General features: G+C 38.4%; 1 protein-coding gene, 1 long non-coding RNA gene and 1 other non-coding gene across 8 annotated transcripts in view; 2 read left to right on the top strand and 1 right to left on the bottom strand.

Annotated features, from left to right (window-relative positions):
- CEP295 (centrosomal protein 295) overlaps nucleotides 1–25,894 on the top strand; it is a 77,137-nt gene extending 51,243 nt beyond the window's left edge. For 4 of the 6 annotated variants that reach the window (XM_027777003.2, XM_055802447.1, XM_027777004.2 and 1 more), the window contains 16 exons: nucleotides 669–766; nucleotides 893–1,973; nucleotides 2,621–2,792; nucleotides 2,921–3,073; nucleotides 4,604–4,825; nucleotides 11,313–11,413; nucleotides 12,935–13,073; nucleotides 14,642–14,878; nucleotides 16,225–16,379; nucleotides 16,608–16,770; nucleotides 19,061–19,701; nucleotides 20,486–20,659; nucleotides 22,281–22,398; nucleotides 23,177–23,380; nucleotides 23,911–24,019; nucleotides 24,540–25,319. In XM_027777003.2, the coding sequence (XP_027632804.2) occupies nucleotides 669–766; nucleotides 893–1,973; nucleotides 2,621–2,792; nucleotides 2,921–3,073; nucleotides 4,604–4,825; nucleotides 11,313–11,413; nucleotides 12,935–13,073; nucleotides 14,642–14,878; nucleotides 16,225–16,379; nucleotides 16,608–16,770; nucleotides 19,061–19,701; nucleotides 20,486–20,659; nucleotides 22,281–22,398; nucleotides 23,177–23,380; nucleotides 23,911–24,019; nucleotides 24,540–24,768 (3,996 nt within the window). In that variant the 3' untranslated portion in view covers nucleotides 24,769–25,319. Of the gene's footprint in view, nucleotides 1–668; nucleotides 767–892; nucleotides 1,974–2,620; nucleotides 2,793–2,920; nucleotides 3,074–4,603; nucleotides 4,826–11,312; nucleotides 11,414–12,934; nucleotides 13,074–14,641; nucleotides 14,879–16,224; nucleotides 16,380–16,607; nucleotides 16,771–19,060; nucleotides 19,702–20,485; nucleotides 20,660–22,280; nucleotides 22,399–23,176; nucleotides 23,381–23,910; nucleotides 24,020–24,539; nucleotides 25,320–25,371 lie in introns of those variants that run through there. The other 2 variants (XM_055802449.1, XM_055802450.1) reach the window with 2 other exon arrangements.
- Nucleotides 12,600–12,683, top strand: LOC114010247 (small nucleolar RNA U2-19). The gene has a single exon (XR_003551620.1). It is a non-coding gene; the product is annotated as a small nucleolar RNA U2-19 (small nucleolar RNA).
- Nucleotides 15,214–22,434, bottom strand: LOC114010239 (uncharacterized). Its single transcript, XR_008746892.1, has 3 exons — nucleotides 22,297–22,434; nucleotides 19,415–19,638; nucleotides 15,214–15,966 (listed from the first exon to the last, which is right to left on the bottom strand). It is a non-coding gene; the product is annotated as an uncharacterized LOC114010239 (long non-coding RNA).
- Nucleotides 25,895–26,293: the final 399 nt, after the last annotated feature.

The following is a 26,293-nucleotide window of genomic DNA, read 5'->3' as shown; positions in this document are numbered from 1 at the left end:
TTTGTACATATAAAAACTTCCTTTTGTCTAATGTAGAAGCTTGTATCTCATGTGATGTCACTGGACTTTTGAATATTGGATTGTCTTTGCATAGTCCCAGGGACAGCATGTCTGTTTAAAATACCTGTGAGTGAAATCTGATTGAAGTCATATGATTATGCATGTGCATGCATCCTTTTTAAAGAAGGAAAAAAAAATCCTGGGGGGTGGGAGAAAAACCCCACCTCTACTTTTTTGTCTGTCTAAATCTAAAACAGGAATTTATTGAGGCTGTTGAAGGAAAATATTCTTTTTTTAAAATCTTGAATCATTTGCACAACCTTTGCTCTTCTGAGAATCTGAGTGCCTTGAAAATGCAACTCTGCTGGATCATTGCTCCCTGAGTCTGCTACTGTGGGTACATTTACCTCTGAGCTAAGCTGCTGTAAGCACCATTGACTTTGATGGTGTGTGCTCAACTTGCCAAAAGAGACTGTAACTGTAGGCCATCTGTTCCAGAAACTGCTTTAGCTCATTGCTTCAGGCTGAAATCTCACAGACTTCAAATGGTGGTCTAGAGTGGCTTCTGTGAACTTAGGAGGAAGAACGTACAGCTTAAGGTTGTTGCTTTAATAGTTTTCTGCGAGTTACTTGTATATGTGCACTTAAAATTATCTTACTTTGATTAGACTGGAAACTCTACTGTGTCAGAAACCAGGAGTCCCAGAGAAGACAGCCATTTACAGATGATTCGTAATTATCAACAACGCCTTCTACAGCAAAATAGGTAAATTCCTTTATGAAATGGAAGTCTTAGTTGCCTGTTTCAAAATAATTTGCATTGCTTTGGTTATTGAACTTGATGTTTACCTTTGCACCACTCTGGAAACTGTCATGTTTTTGTTCTGTTCAGGCTGCACAAACAGACCATTGAAGAAGCTAGAAGGCGGCTACAGGAGTATCAGAATAAATTGAAGCAAAGATACTTGTCTACTTCCGCAACACCTCTGAGCTCTGTGAAAACAAAATCAATTAATTTAAAGCCTGTCTCAGAACCACTTCTGCAGAGGCAAGGAGTGCAACTAACACAGCACCAGTCATCTGAAAAAGTTCACGCACAGAAGTATGCATGGTTGCCACCCGTGTTTTCAGGAACATTGTGTATTTCGGAAAAACCATCTTCGCAGAAACATGAAGAGCAAATGCACAACATTTGTCCTGGCAGACATGTGCAGTTTTTAGAAGCATCAAAATTGAAGCATGGAGATTTTCACTTGCCACGTGGCTGTCCTTCACAGGAACAAGTAGGAGTGTTGGAAACCTCTAATAATCACGTCGGAGAACCATCTCAGTTCCACTTACCATCAGGGTTAGTCATGAAGGATGTCACTGCAGTAAGAGTGCAACCAGAAGCACACGTACAACGAGTTAGATTTGTTTTGCCTGCAGAAGTCTCCTCTGATCCTTCAGAAGCAGTGCGCTTTAAAGAGTCATCTCAGATATCTAACCATCAAACAGAGACAGAAACTGGAGAAGAGCATCCACTTAAGACACCCCTCACGCCAGCAACAAAGGAATCTCATCTAGGTCAGGCAGCCTCAGCTGATTCCTTGGCGTATCAGCAGGGACCTGCAGACAGTGCCATCAAAACAAGCCTTGAAGACCCCCTTGATCTTTCTGAACCCATGACTTTATCTCATGAACAATCTAAAGCCCAGGGTGGTGATGAATTCTTGATACCAAAACCAGGAGATGCATCTTTGTTAAATTATGCTGGTATATTGAATTTGAGGGACAAAGTGTTGGCCTCATCAGAAAGCATACAAGCTCAGCAAAAGTATTTGAAAGAATTGCAAGAGCAACTAGATGCGCAAAGAGAAGCTCTTCTTTCTAGACAAAAAATACAAGAACAACTACTTTTAGAGAAGCAAGATAAATTGAAGGAACAGATGCAGAGACAGCAAGAGGCTTTAAAAGCGTTTCTGAACAAGCAGGTGAGCTTTATAAATGCTTTACATGGTGCATCATCCAGTAGGTGATCAAACTTAAGAGTGAACGCTACCAGTTAGCAAAGTATCCCACAGGGCGTTGATAGTATTAGGTGATTTACCATAATGAAAATTTTAATTAGGATTTGCGATTTGTAATCGGTAGTTCTTTCCTGTAAGCCCCCAGAGTGCCATTTTGTTCAGTCTAACAGAACTAGCGTGAACTTCTGTGCTTGGTCTTCGAACATAATGCCTATTGAAATAGTTATGTTTGAAATATCTGCAGGTATAGTCTTCAGCTCTAGAAATGCAGCTGTATGTGTAAAACAGCTCTTGTGTTAAAAATACATAAGCAGTACCTCAAAGGATATTGTAAGCATTTTGAATAGATCGTTTTTAAAAGTTTGTCTACCTGTTAGGAAATTGGTTTGGCAGCTGCGCTCTTGACTTGTAATTTTGCTTGTTTCTGGGTAACAGAAGAAAAATCCAAATTTATTTTTTAGTTTCTAAAGAAGTTCTTTTTGCCTTGCCCCTCCCTCTTTTTTTTTTTTTTAAACAAGCTATCTTAGAAAATTAACTGTTGTCTAAACTTGATAAATGAGTATAGATATAATCTTACATACAGTTGCTCTCCCCTCTCCCCACTTTCTCAGGTGAGACATATCTGTACAAATGAAGAAGTTACAGAGGCACAAAAGCCTGGCTGGATTAATAGGACTGACTTTGTTCAAGTCTCTGAAAACTACCAGCAAGAGAATTGTGGCAGGAATAAATTTTATGGAAGTGAAATGATTTCACAGTGCATCGGTCCAGCTGAGCACACTGGTAAGGTTGTGTAGTATTTTTCATTAGAATTTTTCTCATTTTGCAGTTGAGATGGAGTTCTCTTCCATCTCCCCAAGTTAATTTGATTATATATATGTTATTTCAACATGTAAAACTTGGTATTACAGAACAGTCTGAAAAAGTTCTCTGTGGAGAACAGAAATGGAGATCTTCCAAACCACCTGTGGCAAAAGTGAAATTAGGACTTGATCTGGAGCAACATGAACTTAGTGTTATACCAGAGGCAGACACACCGAAGAGTTGCAACTTATCTTTTGCAGGTAAAATAAACATATTTATGGATATAAAATACACAATGCTGCCATTCCTAAGAAATGCAGATTGGAGCAAATTAATCTTTCCTGAAGAGTCTTTGAGATGGTTGATAATAAAATACTAGCTGATGCTATTGCATTTTTTTTAAGGTATAATCTATATACTAGCACACTGAGTCGTAGCTGAGAAAAGCTTATCCTGTTAATGTCTGTCTAGAGAAATATAATCAAAACACAATCTCAACAAGAAAACAAAATTCACTGTAATTTCATGACTTAAGTTCCCTGTTGGTTTTTCTGTTGGCCAGGTTTTGTGTTAATAGACAATTGTACAATAATTGTAAAAGAGAACCATCAGAGTTCATGGATAGTGTTCAAAGGCTTAGCTTTTGAGCATACTGAGAAAGTGAATGTGAAATCTTTTAAATAAGGAGCTAGTACCAAGTTTCTACAGAAACTTTTGACCATCTTTTTAGGGTTTTTTCAATCACAAAACACTAAAAAATTTCAGAGTGCAGCTACATAATGCAGTTATTTTCTAAGTGTGTTTGTTACAGTCTGCATGCAATACTTTGTAATTCTCTGTAAAGAACATTAACAGGTACAACAAACTTAATGTTTTGTAAGTGTAAACATTTAATTTTTTTGTAGTCTCTTCATAGCTAAAATTTAATGCATATTTTACATAAGTTTTAATACTGTGCCTGTGTTTTTAAAAGAGATAAGCAGAACAATCTGAATAATTACAGGCCTGTCAGGCCAGCATTCGTCTTGAGCAAAATAATGAAACAGATTATATGGGACATTTTTTAATTAAAGTAGTTAATGCTAGTCAGCATCTGTTTATGCAGAATAATTCTCGTTGGACTCATTTGGTATCTTGATTAGAAAACAAGTTGGTGAAGGCTTTGATTGAAGAATATAGTTATATTCTCAGAAGCACTTAGCTTAGTGTTACATATCTTAATTTAAAAAAAGATTAACAATCAAAATACATACCATCTCATAAAAATTTTTTGAGAGTAGGGAATACTCATTTGTTGTGTAATCCCATTATGACCTACAGATGATTTATTCCTATATTTTCTAACCATTGGTCATGATAGGTAATTAAAAGTTGAACTTGAGTTTTTTATTGGATTGTGTGGCCAAAAAGGGTTGTTGTGTGGGGTGGGCTGGGGAGAAAAGAAAATCTTTAAGCCAGAGCAGAGAAATTGTATTGCCTCTGGATTTGAAAAAATTACTGACAGTTTTTTTGGTGGATTTGCAATGTGGAACAAATAATTTGAATTTTTTTGGAAGAAATACTTCAGTGGAGTTTGGAATTATTTTTTGAGAAGTCTATGACCTCTTTAAACCTGTATAATCCATAGACTGTGTAATGCAAAGGTTTGATGTGTAACTTTATTAAAATGCAGCACTGTACAAATTCAGCAGGTTAATTCTGTAGGATAGAACGTGCATCTTAATGCCTTTCATGAAGTGCAAAACACTGCATTCTTACACCTAAACTGATTACAAATGTTTTAAATTCAGATAAAACAGATTCTGTTGGTGGAGAGTCTTCTTCAGTTTTGACTGTTGGGGAGTTTGCACATGTGAAACATTACAGTCCTGCTCTTCATGAAGAAGGCACATCACCTTTGAGCATAACAAACGAGGAACGAGAATCTAACAGAAGTCCACCCCAAAGTAGGCAGTCAAGTAGATTACTAAATGAAGTGCTGATGATGACTGCTGAAAATTCCTGTGATTCAGGTGAGCAAATCCTTTCCTGTTGAGGAGTTATGGGAATACTATTCAGCGCTGCAGATTTTACTATTTATTTGTAATTTGACCTGATTTGTTAAAGAACATGCAGTGTTATTTAAATATTGTTTGATTTGAAGTGTGGAGTGTTTCAGTGTGTGTATCAGAATGACTGAGTTTTTATCTTTTTTTTTTTGTGATCCATTACCATTCTAGTAGCAAAAGCCCACACTACAGGAAACTTCATTGCTAGTCAACACTTTCTCATCCCAGGCATGTGCTTTGTATCTGTACCTTGTAGAATTGTCTGTAAAGAAACTTCTTTTGTGTTACCCGCTTGCCCTGCTGTTATCAACAGAATCCCGTGCTTGCATAGGGAGCAAACTGCTGCAGAAAGCCACAAGTGGGTCTTCCTTCCGAGGGAAGTACTTTCTGCCCAGACTGTGGGGTGTTCAGGTTTGCAGCTTCATCAGGTGGGAACCTGTTTTGACCAAACCGGTGGTGTGCCTGATTTAGTACCCAGTGATTCCTTGTATTGACGCAAAGGAAATTAAGGTTTAAAAAGAACTCTGGAGTGTTAATGTGCTAATGTAGATGTCCACTGAAAGATCAGTGTATATAAGAAATTGCTTAAAAACACAGTTGAGACAAAAAGTAGAAGGCTGTGTATCATCCTTAGCTCAAAGAAACAACTTTGAAAGAATCAGCTGTTAGTTGTGACAAATAAAAACAGTGCAATAATGTAAGGATTACTTGAATTCTGATCTTTTCTGTTCATCTGTGAAGAACTTTTATTAGAGAATCACACCTTTGAGGGTAGACTGTGTCCATACGTGACAAAGTCCAATTCCATAAATTAAACCAGGTTGTTTTGGTTATCAAAAAAAAAATTGATTTTGTTATAAAGTGGTTTGCAAATATGTCCAAATTAATTTTGTTACAAGGTTGTTGAAACCTACTCAGTGTTTTATGGGCGGCTTGACTGGCTTTATAAAAGGATAAAGGTGACTAGTCATAGGTAAACAAAGGAAGTGGGTTATTAAAATGTTTTTCAAGAGATTGGACTAACATGTGGATGTCAGGGGTTTTATTTCCCACTGTTTTTTCCCTGCCTATACAAATTTAGCTTGTCTCTCCAGTCTTGGAATAATTTTAACTCAAAGGCTCCAGTATTTTCAATTGTAGTGCACTTGCTTCTCTTCAAATTTCCTGCATATTGAAATGGAATTTATTGTCACTGTAATTGAGAAATTCTATGCCTGACTTGCTGGGAACTGTTACACAAAGTTTGCAAAACATTGACAAAAGGAATCTGAAGCTTATTATAAGATGACAGCATCTCATGGTCCAGTACAGTTTTCAGTATCCATCTAAAATAAATAAATTGCTAGAGCTGCAGAGGAGTTTTCAGCAACTTTGCTGCCTTTTGCGTACGTCGTTATGAGTAGTACAGCTATACTCCTGGTTTTGCTAGAAATTTCACTACTGCCCCAAATCTTAAGATAATTTTTCATTTAGTTTCTTTTGAATGCCTCCTTTTCAATTCAATGAGGATTTACTAGGACTTAAAGTTTTGAATAAGTACACATAAGCTCATTTTCTTTCAACTGCTTCCTTTAATTCTCAGAATACTCTTTTTGAAACATACATATGTTTAAAATTATCACTGACTAATTTTTTCTTTTTAAAAAATATTTAAGGAAAAGACTTGTATTTTTCTGTCTTAAGTTGTAGAAGCGTTTCTAGATCGGCCATTTCCAAATTAATATAAAATATCTTAGTGTAGTGTACTTTTACATTAGTGAGTATTATGTGTGAACAGTGCAATGGTTTATGTAAGAGGGTTGGGAAACTTTATGTGAACGTCTTTTTTTTAAAAAAAAAAAAAAAAAAAAAAAAGCAAAGCTTTCTGTGATTATGTATTTAAGAGGATTGTCCTCTTGAGCAGATGAAAAACCAAAACTGCCAACGGTACCTTTGTAATTTGGAGGCTGTGAAGCACTCTGACACTTTTGGTAACTAATGTAGTATCTTCATCAAGAAAATCTACAATTAAATATAAAGTTTCTGAAGGGGAAATGTAAGGTGCATTTTAAATTGTTACTTATGATAGTAGCTTTGATAATTTTTTATTTAATTTTTTTCTGAAAACTTTTTTGCTACTTGATTCTAACCAGAACATGTTTGCAGTTTTCCTATGCTTTCAGGATGTAATTGTATCTCTAAAGGTGAGAGCAAATGAGTGCTTTGCATGTGTGATCTTTGACCACCTTCTTAGAAGTTATGTTCTTGGTGGTTTCTACCTTTTGCTCAAATAAGGTAAACCTTTACAACTTATGAGTTGTACTCTTTCCAGGTTACAGAACACTAGGTGTGCACAAATCCTATTAATCACTGCTCACATGCTCTTTCACAATAAAGCATTAAAGATAAAAAGGTAGAAGTTATACAGGTTCTTAGAAAGAAACTGGGTAAATCTGCATGGGTACTTTACCAACAAAGATGAGTTTTCTTTGATACGAGATTTGTCTCTGGCTAACAGGCAATTACTGTTTGGGGGTTTTCTTCATGGTTTTTTTGTTGTTTTTTTTTTATTATTTCTATAATTAGCTGTATATCTGTCTTCCAATTATTACAAGAAGAAAAACAACCCTCTCAAATTTAGAGGCAGGCATGTCTGAGCATAAAATGGGTCTTAAAGACTGCTTCTGGTTAGGGGAGGATGAATCCCTGTGCTCAGTGTGGAGTGGTTACAAGCTGGCTGGCAGCCAGAGAGAACAGGTAACTGTTAAAAGTGATGTTGTACTAAGTGCCACGAGTGAGACTAAGATTTCGATTACTCTCTACCTTGCCACTGATGTATGACAAGATGAGTTAGGAACTTTGAACACTCGTCATTTTTTTTTTTTTTTTTTCTTCCCAATACAATTTGGTTAAAATGAGCTAATGCAATGCAAGTTGTTAATATGGAATTGGAGGGTAACCCTACAGATGAGACAGGCAGTTTGATGTCATAAACCTGATCACCTTAGGAAGTCAGCCTGAGAATAGCGACTAGATTTGATACATACATCTGCTTCACAGTTCTCCTTCATTACATATCAATAGCCTTATGTCTCTTTATTCATTGTAATATTTAATGGGTCCCCTTGAGCAGTGTTCCAAATGTGATTATCTTCATGTTTTGCCACCCTATACAGAGGTATTATTCCAAGCATGATTATTTTTTGTGTGATCTAAGCTAACCTAAGTTTTCAATTTATTTTTAGTAATCCCAAATATTTGTCCATAATGCATTATTGTAACAGATCATCTTGTCCATCATGAATTTGGCAAACCAGCATGGAGTACAATTTTTTGTTTGTTTGTTTTGTTTTGTCTACATGATTGGATTTGGACTGTGTTTATGTTATCTTCACTGAGGGCTTTGTTGTTCAGTCTTTTGTCTTTCAAATTGCACCCCAAAATAATTGCTGCTATTTTACTGCAGCTTCTGTTGGGGGACTAAAAAAAAGCATTCTGGATATTACAGACTCAGTTTTTAAATACAAACTTGTTGTCACAATGTGGTGGCCAGGAGGTTAACACATGAAAGTCCCATGTCAATGTCAGGAAGCTGTGAGGAACAAGAACCTTGCACTTTTGTTTTGATGGGAGGAGAGAAGAACGAAAAACTCTCCTTTATGAGTCACCAAATACAGTTTTTAAAGGATATTAATGTAATAAATTCATGAGATGTGAGCATGTTGAATTTTTAATTAGATGTGGTTTATAGCATGAAATTGCTACTGTTCATCCCTTGTATTAATATCACAAGAGCAATGCAGGTTATTACAGTATAGTAATGGAACATCTGTAGCGTTGTTGTTGTCATGGTTTAACCCCAGCCAGCAACTAAGCACCATGCAGCCACTCGCCCACTCCCCCCTGCCCCTGGTGGGATGGGAGGAGAACTGGAAGAAGGTAAAACCTGTGGGTCGAGATAAGAACAGTTTAATTGAAATAATAATAATAATGATGAATAGGGGGGTAAAAAAAAGAGAGGAATAAAACCCAGAGAAACAAGTGATGTGCAATACAGTTGCTGACCACCTGCTGACCGATGCCCAGCCGGTCCCCCAGCAGGGATCAACCCCCCCAGTTTACATACTGAGCATGACGTTCTATGTATGGAATATCCCCTTGGCTAGCTCGGGTCAGTGTCCTGGCTCTGCTCCCTCCCGGCTTCTTGTGCACCTGCTCACTGGCAGAGCGCGCGAAACTGAAAAGACCTTGACTTAGAGTAAGCACTACTTGGCAACAGCTAAACCATCAGTGTGTTATCAACATTATTCTCATATTAAATCCAAAAAATAGCACAGTACCATCTTCTAGGAAGAAAATTAACTATCCCAGCCAAAACCAGGATAGCTCTCCATAGAGTTTCTATACAAGAGAGTATTAAATGCTTTAATCTTGTCTCATATGTATCCTAAATTACTACCTGTCATGCTAATATCCTTTAGAAAATAAAATAATTTATTTCAGAAGAATATCTAATCTTGATGTAGAAGTATCTGGAAATGGAGTATTCTTTGGTAGCTTGTTCCAGCATTTATTTTTAAATCAAATTATAAAATGAATGGTCTGTTTCCAGTTTCTGAATGTCTTGACAGCCATTTCTAGCTACTGCTTCTTGTTATTTTTTTCTTTGAATTTAGAAATCTTTTGTATTTTGCATTTTTTCTCCTATGGAGATATTTAAATATCAAGAGATGATATGATTGCAGTTTTCATGCTGATTCAAGGAATTTTCAAGGCCATGCTCGTTTTCAGGATCCTCTGTCTCCTCTATTCTGCTCCAAAGCAGAGGACCAGACTTCTGCAGTGTGTGTAGACTGTCACACTACTGCCACATCCAACCAAGGAGCTTGTTGCCCCGTTGTTCTACTCAAACTTTAAAAGTTATCTTTCCTGTGAATCTGAAGACCTTTGTCATATACTTGTAGAAGAGGGATCACAAACCAGTCATATGTGCTCTTAGATTTATAATTTTATCTATATTGAAACAGTGTTGTTTAACAGATGCACCTTTGCAGGAGGAGGAGGTAATTTTTACTACTGCAGTGCTACTGCGTTTCTTTACCATTCTTCACTCTTCATACTATTTGTCAATTCTATTGCCAATGGCTTTGTTTGGTTACCAATCAAAGTGTGATGACTAGCAGGATCAAGCCTGCTAGAAGTTTCTGGACAATTTGTGAGTGTGGAGGGAAAAGAAGCCATCTGAGAATTTATTTACCCTTTATTTTGAGGTCAATTAGCATTTAATGTAATAACATAGTAAATTAAAAGATAAGTTAACCTATTCTTAATTAATTGAGATAAATATAAAAATTTAAATTTGAGATGTATTTCATGTTTTGTACTTTCTCCCAGGTAGCTACTGGATGATAATGGCTGTAGGAGACCTTAGATTTTATCCCCCTGTCTCCCCAAAAATGAGTTTCAAAATGTTTGATGTTTATTGAGATACATAAGTATCACGTCATATAGATACTTCACTGATGTTGCCTCACGGAGGAAACCTCTCCCCCCGCCTTTTTTTGTATAATAGGGAAAACAGAACAATTAGACTCCATCTTCTAGTAAGAAATTGAGTTTCAGCTTATACAAGGCACAAAGTACAAAGTACAAACTGGTGTTAGGGTTCACAAAACGTTACGAGATCTGTTGAAGTATGGAGTCTTAAAAATGCTGGGGACTTGTAACATCTCTGTCACTAGCAGCCCTTGTAGAACTGGGAGAAAACATCTACATCACTTTTAGTGCTTAATTTCAGTTTGATATTTAGCACTTCTTTCTTGAACATTAGTACTGGAAATAAGAGTACTTATTTTAGAGTTGTCTGGCAGTTAATTTACAATCTTAGAATTGCCAGACTTTGGAGGTGCTTGTCAGCACTGAGTTCAGAAATTGCATTTTTTTGGTGCTGCTGTGGTGCTTATTTTGCACAGATAGTGATCTTATTTTTATGTGTAAGAACATTATGGCAAAGGTGATTCAGTTCCATAGTTATAGTTCAGTAATTCAGTGTTTTCTGATTTCTCTGATCTACTCAGAATGTGCTTTTCTTTGTAACCATTGTAATGGTAGAGGGCAAAGATTCCCTCCTCCCCCCCCCCCAATTAAAAGAGCCATGTTTTGTTCTGCAAAGCCAAAGCATGAATTTCTAGCTCTTCCTGCACACTCTGCAGAGAGCAGTCATCCTAGTTAGAAATTTTAGGAAGGCTGGTCAAGGAGAACCACTGGTTGCCAATTAAATTTGTGGTACAGTGGAGTAGAAAGTACGTTGCAGGTGAGAAGAAAGTGGAAAGGATGGGCAAAATCAGTGCTCCAATAATGAGGACAGCAGCAGTGGAGTATTGGTGCCATCTGGTGTTAAAAAAAATGTTGCTAATGATGAACTCAAAAGCTGCTTGCTATTCCTTACTGCTTCTATTACGTTTGTGTCCAGCCCAGTCCCAGGATTCTCAAGTGGCTCAAGATTCACCGGTTCTTGCTGCTGGAGAGGGAGTTACAACACATTCTGGATCATCGTTCAGACTTGATAATATGGTTAGTCATACCGAAATAATCACATAACATTACTTGTTATTTTGTGATGAAATCTTTCTGCCTCGTATTGGGGGGTGAATACTGGGTGCAGTATTCTAGACACAGCAGTCTAACGAGCAGCATGTAAAAAGAGGTGATCGCTGTGAGGGATCTGCTGGCTATGTTCCTGTTCATACGGCGCATGATGCTGTTGCCCCCCTTTGCTGCCAGTGAGCACTGTGGGCTTACACTCGGCTCACTGTCTGCTGAGACTGCTGCATCCTTCTTCACAGGGCTGCTCCCCAGGCAGGCCCCAGCTCAGACTGGTGCAGGGGGTTCTTCCCTCCCAGGTACTGGACTTGGCATTTGCTCTTGCTGAGTTTCATAACGTTCCTGTAGGCCCAGCCTCATAAGGTCCTTCTGGATGTCAGCCACACCACTTAATGTTATCTGCAAACTTGATAAAAGTTTGGTGTCGCCTCCTCTGGGTCATTGCCAAAGGTGTTAAAGAGAACAGGTCCTAGGACAGAGCCCTGTGGTACTCCACTAGTTCCTTACCTCCAGGTAGAGTAATCCCTTTAATCACCGTCCTCTGAGCCTGATTATCCAGCCAGTTTTTTACCCATCTCATTGTCCATCTATCCAGGTTGTGACATCCAAACCAAAATACAAGAATGTTGTGAGAGACGGTGTCAAAAGCCTTGCCAAAATCAACACCAATGATATCCTCTGCTTTTCCCGTGCCCAAATAACCCATTGTTTTATCAGGAGATAAAAATAGTATTTAAAAAATGCAGTGTATAACCTGTATATAAAATTAAATGTATGTGTTTTATATGTGTACGTTAAATATATAACATAGTATATAATGAAAAACGTAAGGGAAGGGTTTCTTAGATTTTTGTCTTATTTTCTTAGTGCATGTTTTAATTCAGAGTTTGGGAAGAAACGTTTTCATCTATTCTTCAAAATTTGGAAGTACAAGAACCCTTGTTCTCTATTTCATGGCTTTGTAGACCTTACCTCAAAATTAAGAAAAATAATATTTTAGGGTATTTTGTATATTTTTAGGTTAGTTTTGTAGAATGAAATTTTTAAGCCCATCTCTTATATGCAAATGGCTCAATATTGCAAGTACTTGTAAAACGCTTTGAGTTTTTCATGTATTGCATATATATTCCTCTGAGATCTACAATTTACTGAAGTGGGTCTGTGATGAGAAATAGCCAAATCTGACCACGGGAGGATAAAATGATCTTCCAGGTGTCATGATTTGTATGCAGTTCTGAGAGGCTTTATGATAGTGTGTGTGTGTGTGTGTGTGCACGTGCGTGTGTGTGTTGCGGGGAGGGGGCTGTTGGGGGGTGAATGGGACGCTGGGTGTGGATGTTTTCTACTGGGCGATGATGATCTGTATTAGCCTGACTCTGCAAAACGTGAAGGCTTCTACACTTGAACTGAGCTCAGAATAAAGCGCGTGGGTTTAAAGCCCTGCTTGTGGACGGCTGAATACACGGTAACAGGCACGTTGTTTCATTCTAGGAAGTGCTTTCTAAAGTAGTAGCCATGAGCTTAGGTTCAGAGGCTTTCATGCAAGGAATACCCTGTGACTTATCTTCAACAATTTCCACTGGAAGCTTTTTGACTAGTGAAACGTTGGATGCAGGCCCTGTGGACACCAGTAAGTGTTTGGATTTTGTTGTTACTGTGAAAAGAAAATTGTGTATTCTCTTTATAGCAGAATGGGTCTAACTTACTGGACTTTTGTTCCTCTGAAATAGGCTACTGTGGAACTTCACTTAGGAATTATTAATATGCCTTATAAAGTTGAGTGGAACTAGAATGCTTATGATTTTTAAACTTCTATAATAATTTATATAAATTATAATTTATATAAACCTTAACACATCTTTTTTGGCAAAAGATATTTTGAGTATTTAAGCAACTGTAACACTAGCGTTTTTCAAGTGGCAGAGTTTTTTTAAAAAACTGATCCGCAAATGATAACACTGGAAAAAGCTTTCTAATCAATGTATATCGTAGATTGTTACAGAGCTGTGATTGTTGTTTTGCTATTAAGAGAATTGTTCCAGTATGTGCTTGTCACATAATAATTCTTAGTAACTTATTTGTGAAAATGTCATTTGAATGCCAGATTAATTTTTAATAGTGTTCTCGGAAATACGGTTATGTCCTTTTTTGCGTGCAGTCTGCCTCTTGATCTTGTTAGCTTTTCGTAAAATAAAAAAAATATTCCTTTACAATAATACACAGTTGCTCCTTTATATACTGATATTATCACTTGTGAACATGGGAAGTGAGTTTGAAAGTGATGATGTAGTGACCTATGGATTTATTTACTTTAAGGCTTCATATTGTGTTAATCTGACACGTATCTGATTTTATAAACAACATGTGTGAGTTATTCCGTATTTATAAAATAATTTTTGAAGACTACAGTTTTTACAGCCTGAGATTTCAGTGGCTCATTTTAACCTTAATGTTCTAAACTGGTGTTATTTTGAGTAATAAACTTCATAACTCACATGACAAATATGTGGTTTATTGACATAAACAAAAGCAAATTCTAAGATCATTTGTTTGTAGCTTTTCTGTTGTTTATTAGTTGTGGAAAAAGGGGTTGCCAAGGTGCTTGATTACTCAGCAGCATGAATGAATTTTTCAAGTCTAGCTGTGTCTTTGCTGTACACTTGGTACTTAATAACGACCTTTTCTGATGGCTGTGTGCAATTCTTCTGTCAGCACATAGACAAAGGGGGGTGGTGCACTAGCTAGGAACGTGATTTTAGTTGCCTTGATTCCCTCAGATTTCTTGTTTTACTATTAAGCAGTTTCTATTTAAGCATGAATAAAACTGTTGCATGATGTCATAAAGATACTCAAAACCACATTAAAGGATTGACACCTTTAAATGTGATAGGAGATAGAAATATGCTAGCTAGCATAAAATAATAGTATTAATTGTTCTCAGATTTTATTGTGTCGGTATTTCTTAAGTCTGCATACTCTAAAAGTGCTAAGCTGTACTGACTACCACCTAATTAGATATTATTAACTTGAATTTGTGGAGATTTGTGGTACAGTTTGTGGGAGCATTGACAGGAGACAATTAAAGAAACAAAACGCAGAGGTCTATGAATATTTCAGAATATTAAGCAGTGGCTTTTCAGATGACTTAATGCAAGTGGTTTATATGCAAAACTGTGAACATCTAGCTTACTACTTCAGGATTGTCTTCTGATAGCGCGGAAGATCGAATTTTGAGAGAAACATCAAGCCGCCCTTGGAAGTCCTCACTGCCTTTTGCCTTGCAGCAGAGGCAGGGGAATTTGTCTGGAGCATCTGAAGCTCGGTTGCCTGAAGGAGAGCTTTACCTATACAAAAAAAGTCAGATGCAACGTATCTTGGGAAAACGTACTGGAGACTTGAATTCTGACTCCAAGGAGGACAATACGCGCTTCCAAGGTAGTTGCCGTTTTAAAGCATTTTTGTGCTGTGCTCTCATCCTATGGAATGAGGAGGAGTTGCTATGTGTTAATCTGTGTTATTTATATTCAGCTTACATTTTAAAGTCCGTAGGGATTCTACATGGGAGAACTTTGATGCTTTGATGTTCTTCATGCTTTGCTTTATATATATGCTCACGTAGCGTAGTGTAGTGGAAAAAAAAGTAATAGTCTAGTCAGGTATCTATCTGATCGTAGTCTAGTTTTGCACAGCTTCCCGCTACCGTGCTTAGGCTGTTTGTTACCTGTGACAATTTAATCACTTGTTAATGCACAACTTTTGTTTCAGGAAGGTAGAGACAGTAATATATAATACTTTATTAATCACATAGGATTACACAGTTGATAAAACACTGGTTAACAGACTGGTGGGAGTTCTACGCTCTCTAGAAAAATGTAATAATTCATGAAAATAAGAACATCTTTATTAGCTAACATGAAGATAATGCTAGTATTTTAATTTGAACTGCTTTCTCCTGGAATGTTTGAAAACCTAGAATCATAGATTAATCTAGGCCAAGAAGGACTTCTAGTTACGTGGTCCAGATTCTCCTTCCAGCTCACAGCAGAGCCAACTTAGACCAGGTTCTTTAAGGCCTTGTCCAGGAAAGTTCTAAATATCTCCAAGGACAAAGACTCCAGACAGCCCTGGACAACCTTTTGACAACTTTCTTCTTTTTTATTTTAGTATTTTATTATATCAAACCAGAATTTCCTGTGTTGCATCTTGGGTCCGTTTTCTTTTTCTTTCACTGAGCATATTCAAGAAGATTGACTGCATCTTCTCTATACTGTCACTTAGGGTGTAGTAGACAGATTTCTGTGCCCCTTCCCCCACATCCCCAAGCCTTTTCTTAAGATTGAACAAACTCAGTTTTTTAGCTTCTTGTTGAACATCATGTGCTTCATCCTTCCTCTGATCATCCCTGTGGCTCTTCATTGCACTTGCTCCACTGTGTCACTGTGTCTTTTGTACTGGGAAGCCATGCTACTTATAATGCATTCTCATAACTGCCAAACAGGATGCTTATGGAATTCAGCTTGTCACTGGAAAAAAAAAAAAATATAAAAAGGCATCAGTGTAGCACTTTCTTGCTGCTTTTTGTACCTGCATTGTGTCACATTGAAAGAGTTGGATGCAGTACAGATTATATTATTTTTTTTTTATTAACAAGCTAGTATTTGTATACCTGCAGAATTCTGTATGCTTTATTTACTGGATATAGAAGCAAGGTGTGACATGTCCCTTGTTTTTTTTGATGGAGGTTGGTGTTGTTTTTTTTTAAATAACCTCTTTTCTTACAGCTCTAGCAGCTGAACTTGATTTGCCTGAAACTGAGACATCTTCTCCGAACCTCCATCGCCAGCTCTTTCAGCCTTTGGAACCAGGTCTTGACTTTGATACTTCATCATCCCATTCTCAATGCAGAATTTCACAAGACAGAAGAGAATTTAGCAAGGTAATATAGAAAAACTCTGCTGGAAGAAATACTTCAGCTTAAGATTTCTGTAAGACTTAAACGTATAATCCCTAAGAAACACAACAATAATTTTTGATATACATAGAACTGGAGGCTTTTTGCTGGTTGTAGCAGAAATGTGATCCAAAAATCAAGTGTTACCTTTAACTTTTTATCCTTCATATTTCTGAGAAAATGAATCTTGGGATTTTTTTTTTCTGCCACTAGACTTCAAAATTCTCAACAAAAAGTCAAGACATTTCTGCGTTTCTAGAAGCGGGAAACTCTGGTTTGACTATTCAAAGCAGCAGTGTGCCTCCTAGTCTTGGAACAAACGGGCCAAACAACATTGCATCAGAAGAAGAGTTTGTTAAAGAAAACGTTACTTCTGGTACGTATGGTATAGTCAGATCAAAGCTTTCAAAATCAGCCTCTTGCCAGTGTGTAAATACTAGCCCTTAAGTTAGGTTTGCTGTGTTGAAACTGGGAAGGAACTCTTCGCTTTTCTATCAGTCCTACTTTGAAATGTCTTAACTCTGCTGCTGCTCTCTTACACACGGTCTTCTCCACTGCCTGTAATGGGTAGAACTCCTAAATTTTGTGAAGTTCTTAATTTCCTTAATACTTATGGCTTTAATACAAAAGCAGACCTGCATAGTCAGGTCACTGTAATCGATATCATGTTACTTATTCCTTGTGCAGTAAGTATGATGTTAGTGAAGAAATACCAAGTCTGGCTGAAACTGTAAGTTTAAATATCTTTCCAAATATTTGTTCATGCATATCCATCATTTTGTACATTTGAGGAAATTAAGGAAGTTCCAAAATGTGATTAAAATTTTGAGGTATGTGTTAGAAGCTCTTTGATCTTACTAATTTGTCTTTTATATGTTGTGCCCTCTAAGAAACCACTGAATTTTCCTTTTCTACTGTTAAGTCACACCAATAATCATTGTGTACTGCATGCTGTGGTGTTTTGTGTAAGTACAGAATTGCCCTACAAAATAAAGGGGGGAGGGAAGAGAGAGAGAAAGGAATGAACTTTTAGATTAGTGTAGTAATTGATTTAGTAGATTAGAAGTTTGTGATTTTTTAGCAGCATTAACTGCAGCTTACAGCAGGAAAAGTATTTTTTTAATGTTTTGCAGTTGAATTCAAATTAACTTGCTATTGCATATATTGTAAAGAAAAGGACCAACCTGAAATTCCAAGTGCAGCTAGCAGTGATTAAATATGTCTGAAGCTCTTACTTAGCAAGAATCCAGTGTTCCAGTGTTTTAAGGTGTTCCAACAGAAAGCTAAACAATAACAGGAAACACAGCACAGCATTTTAAGTAATAGATGCATTTCTAATGTAAATGTTCCTGGTCAATTATCTTTGTTATTTGCATGTGTGTGTGTATATATATATACATAGAACTTTTGGAAACACACACTATTCATGTTTAAAGCTGCAAGCAACTGCTTTATTACGCTTTTCTTTCTCTTCAGCTGGCAGATGCTGGTACAAAAAAAAAAAAAAAAGTAATAAAAAATGCCAGAAGAGACTTACACTTTAAGACTACCTGTGGTCACAGCCAATAGGATTTAGGAAGCTCCCTTCTAACTTCAAAACATTCTGTTTCTAAATTGCTTATAGAAGCAATCTTTGTGCTTTAAATGTAACTGCAGTATCTCCCCTTCTTTCAAGTGTTTTTATAATCCCAAGCCAATTATTGTTGTGCTTTAAAAGGGAGGGGAAAATAACATAAGCAACAGGCTAAGCAAGTGAAAAATAGTTTGGTTTGTCAGTTCAAGGTAGGGTTGGTATGTAAGTCCATCATTGGAGAATTTGCTATTGGTATCACAGTGTAACTCTTCCTCCCAGTAACAGCTATTTATCAGGAGGCAACGCTCTTTATACATGTAAAACTAGGTATTTTGTAGGTGTCAAAGAATGCAAAAAAGTTTTTAAAGGAAACAGTTAAAAGTTTATGTGGTATGTTCCTGTCTAATGGGTAGCATGGTGCTGCAGTCTGTGTAGGTCAGACACGTATTTTTTTTAAAAAATAACCCTGTGGTTGGCATATGCTGTACTGCTGAAATGCCTCCCCAGTATTTAAAAAGTTGATACCTCATCTCTTTTTTTTCGCAGCCTCTTCTGGAAAAAAAAAAAAAAAAAGTCTTGATTTGTATGTGTAGATCCTAAGGGAAACATAATTCAGGGTGCGATATTGTAACTTGCAGGAACAGCAAGCCTCATTCCAATTGGGATGTTTTCTTCTACTTTGAATAGGTTCTGCCCAAGTAATGGTGTTTAGGATGGTTTTCTTCCTGTTTTAGAGATTTTGTTGGAAAGCCAAAAGACACTCAAAGGACTGCCATTTACAGAGTATAAATTGTAAAATCTGTTGACTCTCAATGCAGTTACATCAGCACCATCATGAAATCTATCCCTAAACATATTCTAAGCAGCAGCAAAAAGCGTTGTTTCTTTAAGTTGTTTTGTATACCATGAAGGAATCATTTTGTAATATTAATGGTATTATATTTGAAGAAACTTAGCAGACTTTTTGTAAATGTTTTTTCGTATTTACTAGACTTCTTACAGTACATTACTGGTCTCATTATGGAAGGACTTCTAAAAGTTGAAATTCTGTTGTGTTAGCTAGAATTTTGACTCTTGATAATTTTTGAAACAGGATCTGAAGAATCTTTTCACCCCCTGCAAGTAGAACCTGCTTTAAGTGATCACTGTCAGAATGCTGATCAGCCAGTGGACCTTAATGCTATGTTACAGAGACCTTTTGAACAAAGCCCTGGAATTAAAAAATGGGGAAATGAGGACTATATTTCATCTGCCAGAGAATATGAAGAACTGGCAAGAAATATGGAATGTATTAATCTCCAGTGTTCAATGAAAGATCTCCAAAATGGAAGTCTGAATCCATTGGAAGGGCAAAAATCATTTTATCAGCTAAATACCACACCAGTTACAGGGGGTGAAACTTTCCCTCAACACTTACTGAAAGAGGCTGTCTCTTCTGAAAAATTACCTGCGGAGGCATTTGATAAGAAGTATGTGAAGCTTCCTGAAAAACCAGTTCATGTACATGAAGCAAATAAAGCTGTGGAGCTGGAGTCTCAGCGCAATACAAATATAAAGGAGCCAGATCAAAGCTTTTCAGAAGTACAAAAATCTTTGAGGGTTCCTAGGGAAGCCAACGTGGAAGACTCAGACATCCATTTACAGGCTGTTGTACAACAGAATGGTTCTTTCCTGGAAAGACATGAAAAACATTTTAATTCTGTGCCCAGAAGCTCATGTTATATTCCGGTCTGGGTGAGTAAACCAAATTTCCAAAAGCAGTAATTTGTGCAGGCTCTTTTGGTTGTTTTTTTTTTGTTGTTGCTGTTGTTGTACCAAGTTATTTTGGACCCATAATATCTGGAAGCTTAGCATATACTGATTTTACAGTTCTAGTTTAAGACTTGCATTTTTCCTGGGCTTCTGCCCTACGGCTGCTTTCAGATCATGGCACTGAAATAATTAGCAGGAGCTAAAATGAGCTGGAGTTCCCACAGTTGTTGGAGGAGCTACAGCATCTCCATTGCGTCTCCCTCTCTTGGCATCAGTTAGTACAGCATATGCATCTGTATCATGTGGCGCGGTTACTTAACTGAACAGCCACTGTTCCCATTTAGAAGCCTGAAGAATAATTTGGCCAAAAGCATATGCAAACTTAAGAAAATAGTGTTGTGTAGCTTTTAATTTATTTTTAAAAAAAAAAAAAAAGTTTGCCCTAGAACTAAGTAATTTAAACTTGAGGTGAGTGGAGGAGAGGTGGAGGCCTTGTTGTTGTTTGGTTGCTTTGGCTTATTTGTTTGGGGTTTTTTGATACTGGTATGTAAAATACTTCGCATTGGACTTTGCTTCCAGGATTTGCATACATCACCACCTCAGGCAAAGTGCTCTTTCTGTATTTCATTTATTGCTTGGGGGCATATTTTCTTTCTTCTACATGTTGAATGAGCCTCCTCTTTCTAACAAGATAACAGCTGTTGCTGGAAATAGTAATTTTTTTTTTCCTTTTTTACACTGATGTCTTGTGTAATTTGTGTTCTAGGAGACTGAGTCAGGGCATGGTATTATGGAAGAACCTGAACTCACTCTGATAAGCTCAAATGACATCAGTATTGCAGAATCAGACATTGAACATACTAACCAAGAGAAAATTAAGGAAGATAAACCCAGTAACCCAGCATGTGTGGACCAGTCTGAATGTAATGTTTTTGCTGAGGTGAGTCTTTATTATCTAATGTAATTCTGATTCTAACTTGTAGAGGAATTATAGAGGAATGAAGCAGGTTAATTATCATTGATAATATACAGCTGTAGGCTGGCTTCAGGGGCGGTGGGGTGGCTGATGTGGATAAGGTGCAGCTGTGGCTGGTTCCTGCTAAGTAGTTAAGTAGCTCTAAGGGGGATGGAAGAGGAGCACCAGGTGAAGAGATCCAGAAGAAGTAGAGGGAGGAGAGGGAGTGGTCCAGATGTAGGAGAGACAAGGAGAGGCCCTCAGAGGAGGGGGCCCGGATGAGGAGAGGCTGGCTGGAAGTGGAGCTGGAGAAGGAAGACTCTGGATGCAGCAGAGGCAAGAAGCAGGGTGGACTGGCCTGAAGATGATGAAGAAACAGCTCACACAGTAGATGGACTTCTCAAACCTTGTGGGGGGCTGGTGGCTGTGCTGGGGCAAGGCTCAGGAACTACTTACTGAAGTTAACCTGGTATGGGATGGTAAAAGCCTTGTTGCAGCCGGGTAGTTTGCTAGTGCTGTGACACTAACTTAGTCTTAATAAGGAGAAGCCCCACTGAGCAGTTAATCCACCGTTGCAACACAAGAGAATGTTAGGGTTATCTGAGCTTAGTAATTGCTTGTGTGTTGTCGTAGTTGGATGTTACATTTGCCAGACAGATCTAATAATCATAAATTTGGGCTATCCATGAAAATCACTACCTTGTCATATCAGTATAGATACAGTTCAGGAAGATTTTTGCTGAAAAACGGAACCATCTTGCTGGTGTTTGCAAGACTAAATTGTATCCCGTTAGTTATGAATGAGAGGAGTGGGTGGGACAAAACAAAAGCTACGAACTAAAAATCCTCTACCTAGTGGATGGAGCTACACCAGGCCCACGCAGCGGTTTGAGGTTTATGGGGAAAGTACCATCAGCTTGTCATACTGCCATGCTTAATTTGCCTGTGGTGTGCTTTTTGGCGTTTGCTTATATAAAACAAAGGCTGTAAATTGTAGAGGAACGGGTTTGTAATGAGAGAATAGTTTGGGTGCTGAAGCAATAATGTAGAACCAAGTCAGGTGTGTCCGTTAGATGAACGGAGTGGACAAAATCATGCTTCAATTGCAGGAGGCATCTAGAGAAGATCCTAAAAGTGCCTAAGGATGGGTCTTTTACAATGTAATTGAACTGTGGGTAAGGTGGAGGTTGGCAGCTGGAGGCTGTACTTGTGCAGTGGCTGTTGCCTCCCAGCTGGGAACGGGGGCAAGAGGGAGAGCAGTAAGTGATGGGGGAGAACTAGGGAGGACAGGAGGAAAGAAAAACATGTCCATTGAGATGAAATTATGCAGCCCGGTACTATGAACAAGCAATTGAAAAATGATGGCCAAAAGGTCTTTAATGGATTATTATTTTTTTTTCTTTAAGTCTTAAGATGTCTTTAGAAAGTATCTTTTCAGTATTTATTACCAAGATCCACTTTTGATGTTTTTCTTGCATCTGCTATAAAGGTGAAAGAGTATGTCTTTTATTTGCATTGGGTCAGTGCTTGGGGTACAGTGCTCGTACTTCAGTCAAATTTGTGGTATATTTTAAGCATTTCCAATCGCTGACTCCTTTTGAAACAGGAGAGAGAATTTTTACCACTCAATCCAGATGCAGATTCTTCCGTGTTCGTAAGGCCCGACAGTTCTGCCAGAGCTCAGAGTCCCAATGCCAGTCACTTTCCATCACATCAGACTGCAGGTAATTATGTGTAACTTTGATGTACTGAACTTGAGAGAGAGAGAAGGAATAAAATCATAAATAGAATTTACCTCTCCTTCGGCAAGCGCAACTTGCCGTTCAGGCTTGGTTTGTAGTGCGTTTGACCCCAGGTTTAACATGTGTCTTATTGACAAGGAAGTCATTATCTATGTCTCTTCCTATGCCAGGGTATCTTTCATGAAAGTTCATAGTATCTACAACACGCTGTTTGGGGTTTTTTGTGTTGCAACTAGTTAATTTTGAAAAATTCTGTGGTGTCTTTGTGGTTTGTTGTCACACAGCTTATGCACCTTCATTTGTTCTTGATTTCCTGTTCGTCCCCAAGCTCTGTAGGCAAAGAATGTCTTTTATTTTTTCCTGTTCTGATGATGAGTGGAACGTCAGTAAAACATCGGGAGTATTTTTATTTGTCCAAGATGAACAGCAGTAAGATGAAAGACACGAATTGACAGAACTTAACTGCATTAGGGACTTCTCAAGTCTTTGATATGTTCTGAGCCATCAAGATGCTTTCGATGCAGTATTTGTCACAGGATTTGGCTTGGCAGACATGGTTACAGTTAATAGGTCGGAATTGCTGTTTGTTTTGCACGACTACTCATTCACACTGCCGTTTTCCTAGCTGATTTACAAAAGTAGTCAAGCTCAGTGTTTTAGGAGGAACACCTCAAAATGCATGACTTGCTACAGGGCTACAGGTGATGTTGGTCATTGCTGAAAGCGAGAAATGTTCAAGACTTTCCATTTTCTTTCACAGTGATGCTGCTGGAGTTTGCGGCTACACCCGGAAGTTTGCAAGAATCTTTTTTTAAAAAAAAGCAGAACTTTATCCAGAAATCTCTGAAAAGAGTAGAAGAAATAAAAAATAAAGAAAGAGAAAATGAAAAGCCAGAAGCCAGACAGTTTCAAAGGGGAAAGTCTGAGAAGTTAAGGCAGCAAAAAGAGTCCTGTCTTATCTTTGGTAGGTTTATCTGGGGGCAAGACATAGAATTAGGTGTCCTTTTAGTTGCTGTTTAGTATTGAGGAATACATTTCATATCTGTTGCATCTTTGCTATTGCAGGCTGAGGATATTCTTGAATTTGTTTTCTGAGGGAGGCAGGGAGCTTATTTCCCTGCTGTCTAGCTACCTCTTCAGTGTTGGGAAGTCCCGCATGGGTCCTCTTTGTATTTTCAGCCTGCCTGCATGTTTGTAGCCATAAGGTGTCTCTGCAAATAACAGCTGTTTATCAAAGAACCACCGTATTAAGCCAACTGATGCATTTCTAGTGTCTGTTGATGGGGAGCGGGAAGTTGGCTGGCTTGAAGTACAGGCAGCGGCCTGATGAGTGAGACACTGAGGATGGGTTTGTAAACGCAAGACATCATCTCCACTGTGTCCATTCTGCTAGCTTCTTTCTTTTGTCACGTCATTTAAAAATCTTTGAAAACCTCTCTATGCTTTTGACTTAGTTGGACTAGAGCTTTTTTTTTTTTTTTTTAATGTAATTAGGAAAAACTGATACAGTTGCCAATCAGTTGAAGAAAGTAGGAGAAGTGAAAGTATCTTCTCCAGAGGACAGGAAGTCTGGAGAAACTGAAATGCACCAGCGTACTTCAAGGTATTGCATGAACGCAACTGGGAGATGTTTGGAATAAAAAACCAGTGGTTCCTTCCTCTGTCTTTTGGAAGCTACTGGTCAGAGCAGTCTGTGGCCTTCCAGCTGGCCTCTAGTGCTGCTTTTAACACAAAACAGCCAGGAGAGAGAAGCCAAGTGTGTTTGATACAGGTACCTGCTGGGAAATGCCCTGGCACAGCTGGCAGAAACATTGACTGGCAGCCTGCTCATTTCATCATGCTAAGGCAGCTGTGCCAGTTAATGCATGAAATTAGATTAAATTTGAAGCAAAGTTCACAATTGCACTTGGGCACTTAATTAATGGTAGCGTGCAGCAAGGACAGCTCCTGAGCGGGGTGTCTGTTGGGTGCAGTGATTCTAGATTACTGGAATTCCTTTCTTAATTTCTTAATTCTTTAATTTCTAACCATTGCCACAGTATAAATCCTTATGCTTGTTAACTTATTCCAGCTTTGCCACTTCCTCCCAATACATGATTTTTTCCCCCCTATTATTTTAACAGACTTCATAATCAACTTGCAGAAGTAAAAATCAGAAAGGAAGAAAAAACAAGGCAAGAAACTTACACTAAAAACAGAGAAAAGGCTAAAGAGTTTCAAAAGGTAATGTCTGCTACAGTGTGGCCCTACCTGGTTAGTTCTCATGGTTTCACTGCGCTTCTAATCAGACCGAGATGGAGACCATCAAACCATGCATCTACTGAAGAATTTCCTTGTCAGCGCTATAGCTGAGCGGAAACTTTCTCTAAAATGCATGTCTGGAGGTTGAACAAAAAGGCTGTTCAGGACTCCAGGTGATAAACATCTCCTTGGCAAATGAAGGGCAGGGTGTTTTGTTAGTCCGTACTGACTGAATTCCCATTATAAGGCTGTTCTTGCGGGGCTGTCTCTGGCTGGTTTGCCTGCTCTGGGTAGCTTAAGATTCTGCCTGGCTGAGCACAACCTGAACTCTGGGGTTGCAAGAAATCCCATCTGGGCTTCCTTGCAGTTCCTGTGGCACAGGGGGTTGGACAAGAGACTTGAACTGTTTGTTCTCCCTGCCCTTTGCTGGGCTGCAGACAACTGGAGGGAAGGAAACGCTGCATAATCCTGACAGATTCTCTGTGGTAGAATAAATTGCTGGTCCTTCTAGCCTGTCTTACCGATGTCGTAGTTAACTTCCCCTGCAGCCTGTGGGATCACTGCAGCAGCAGCAACCACACTCGCTGCCCCACTGTCCAGACTTGCCCTGCAGGGGATGTTCAGGTGCTGCCCGCCCAAGCAGCACCTCGGCTGCTTTTAGTGTAAGCCCTCAAGCTGTGCTACTGTAGTCTCAACAGTTTATTTTATTTGCAGAAAATGCTGGAAAAACTGCGGGCCAAGAAAAGTTGGAAAGCACCATGACTAGCAGAAGACTGAGCCCTGTATTCTATTGAGAACATTACAGCAGCAGTTTGTGTAGACCAGCCCTGTGAAAAGCCTGTCTTGATGGGCAGTAGTGTTTTAAAGGGAGATCATACTGACTCTTGTAATGTACATCTGTAAATATTTTCAAATAAAAGTTTGACATCTCTTAACTGTTCTTTGCATTGTGATTCAGGAGTAGGAAGTGTGAGTTCCTGCAGTCAAGAGGTACATCCTAAAGCACCTGAAGGCAGGAAGATAATAAAAGCCTTATACTGCTGTTACATCCAAATGTTTTTTTATCCAAGCTGCCTGAGCTCTTGTTTGGGAGCTAAGTAATTACATCAGGACAAATTCAAAGCTCAGCTTTTGCTAAAAAGCTGAATTTTGTTAGCAGCAGGTGGAAGAGCTGGGCCATTTAATCTGTTCCTTTTTAAAATGCAAAGTTGTACAAAAAAAAATTTTGATGAGCAAAATTACCTACCAATTCAGGCTTGTTTACACAGATTTTTTTTCAGTCAGTGGTGCAGCTGCATGTACAGCAGCAGCTGAAGTAATTTGTTCCCCCCAGCCTCAGTAGAGAGTATGAGCCAAACCACCTTGTCCTTGCCTGGAGTTAGGTGAGGTGGAAGCTTTTTGCGATCAAAGATTAGCAGTACAGTATGTAGAGTCTGTCTCATCTTCAGTGTAGTGGGCTGGCAAGGGCTGCTCAGGCTTATTCTCTTATTCCTGAATATTTTTGTTCCTTTCCCATAATACAGTCCAAAGGGAAGAGATCAGGCTGATGCTTTGCTGCAAGCAAGCCCCAGCTGACCAGCTGCTGTCATTTACTCACCCTACCTGGGTTTGCTTTCAGTGTAGCGACAGGAAACCA

The sequence above is a fragment of the Falco peregrinus genome, chromosome 4 (assembly GCF_023634155.1).
Source record: "Falco peregrinus isolate bFalPer1 chromosome 4, bFalPer1.pri, whole genome shotgun sequence".
Taxonomy (NCBI): domain Eukaryota; kingdom Metazoa; phylum Chordata; class Aves; order Falconiformes; family Falconidae; genus Falco; species Falco peregrinus.
This window is presented reverse-complemented; position numbering and strand designations above follow the sequence as displayed.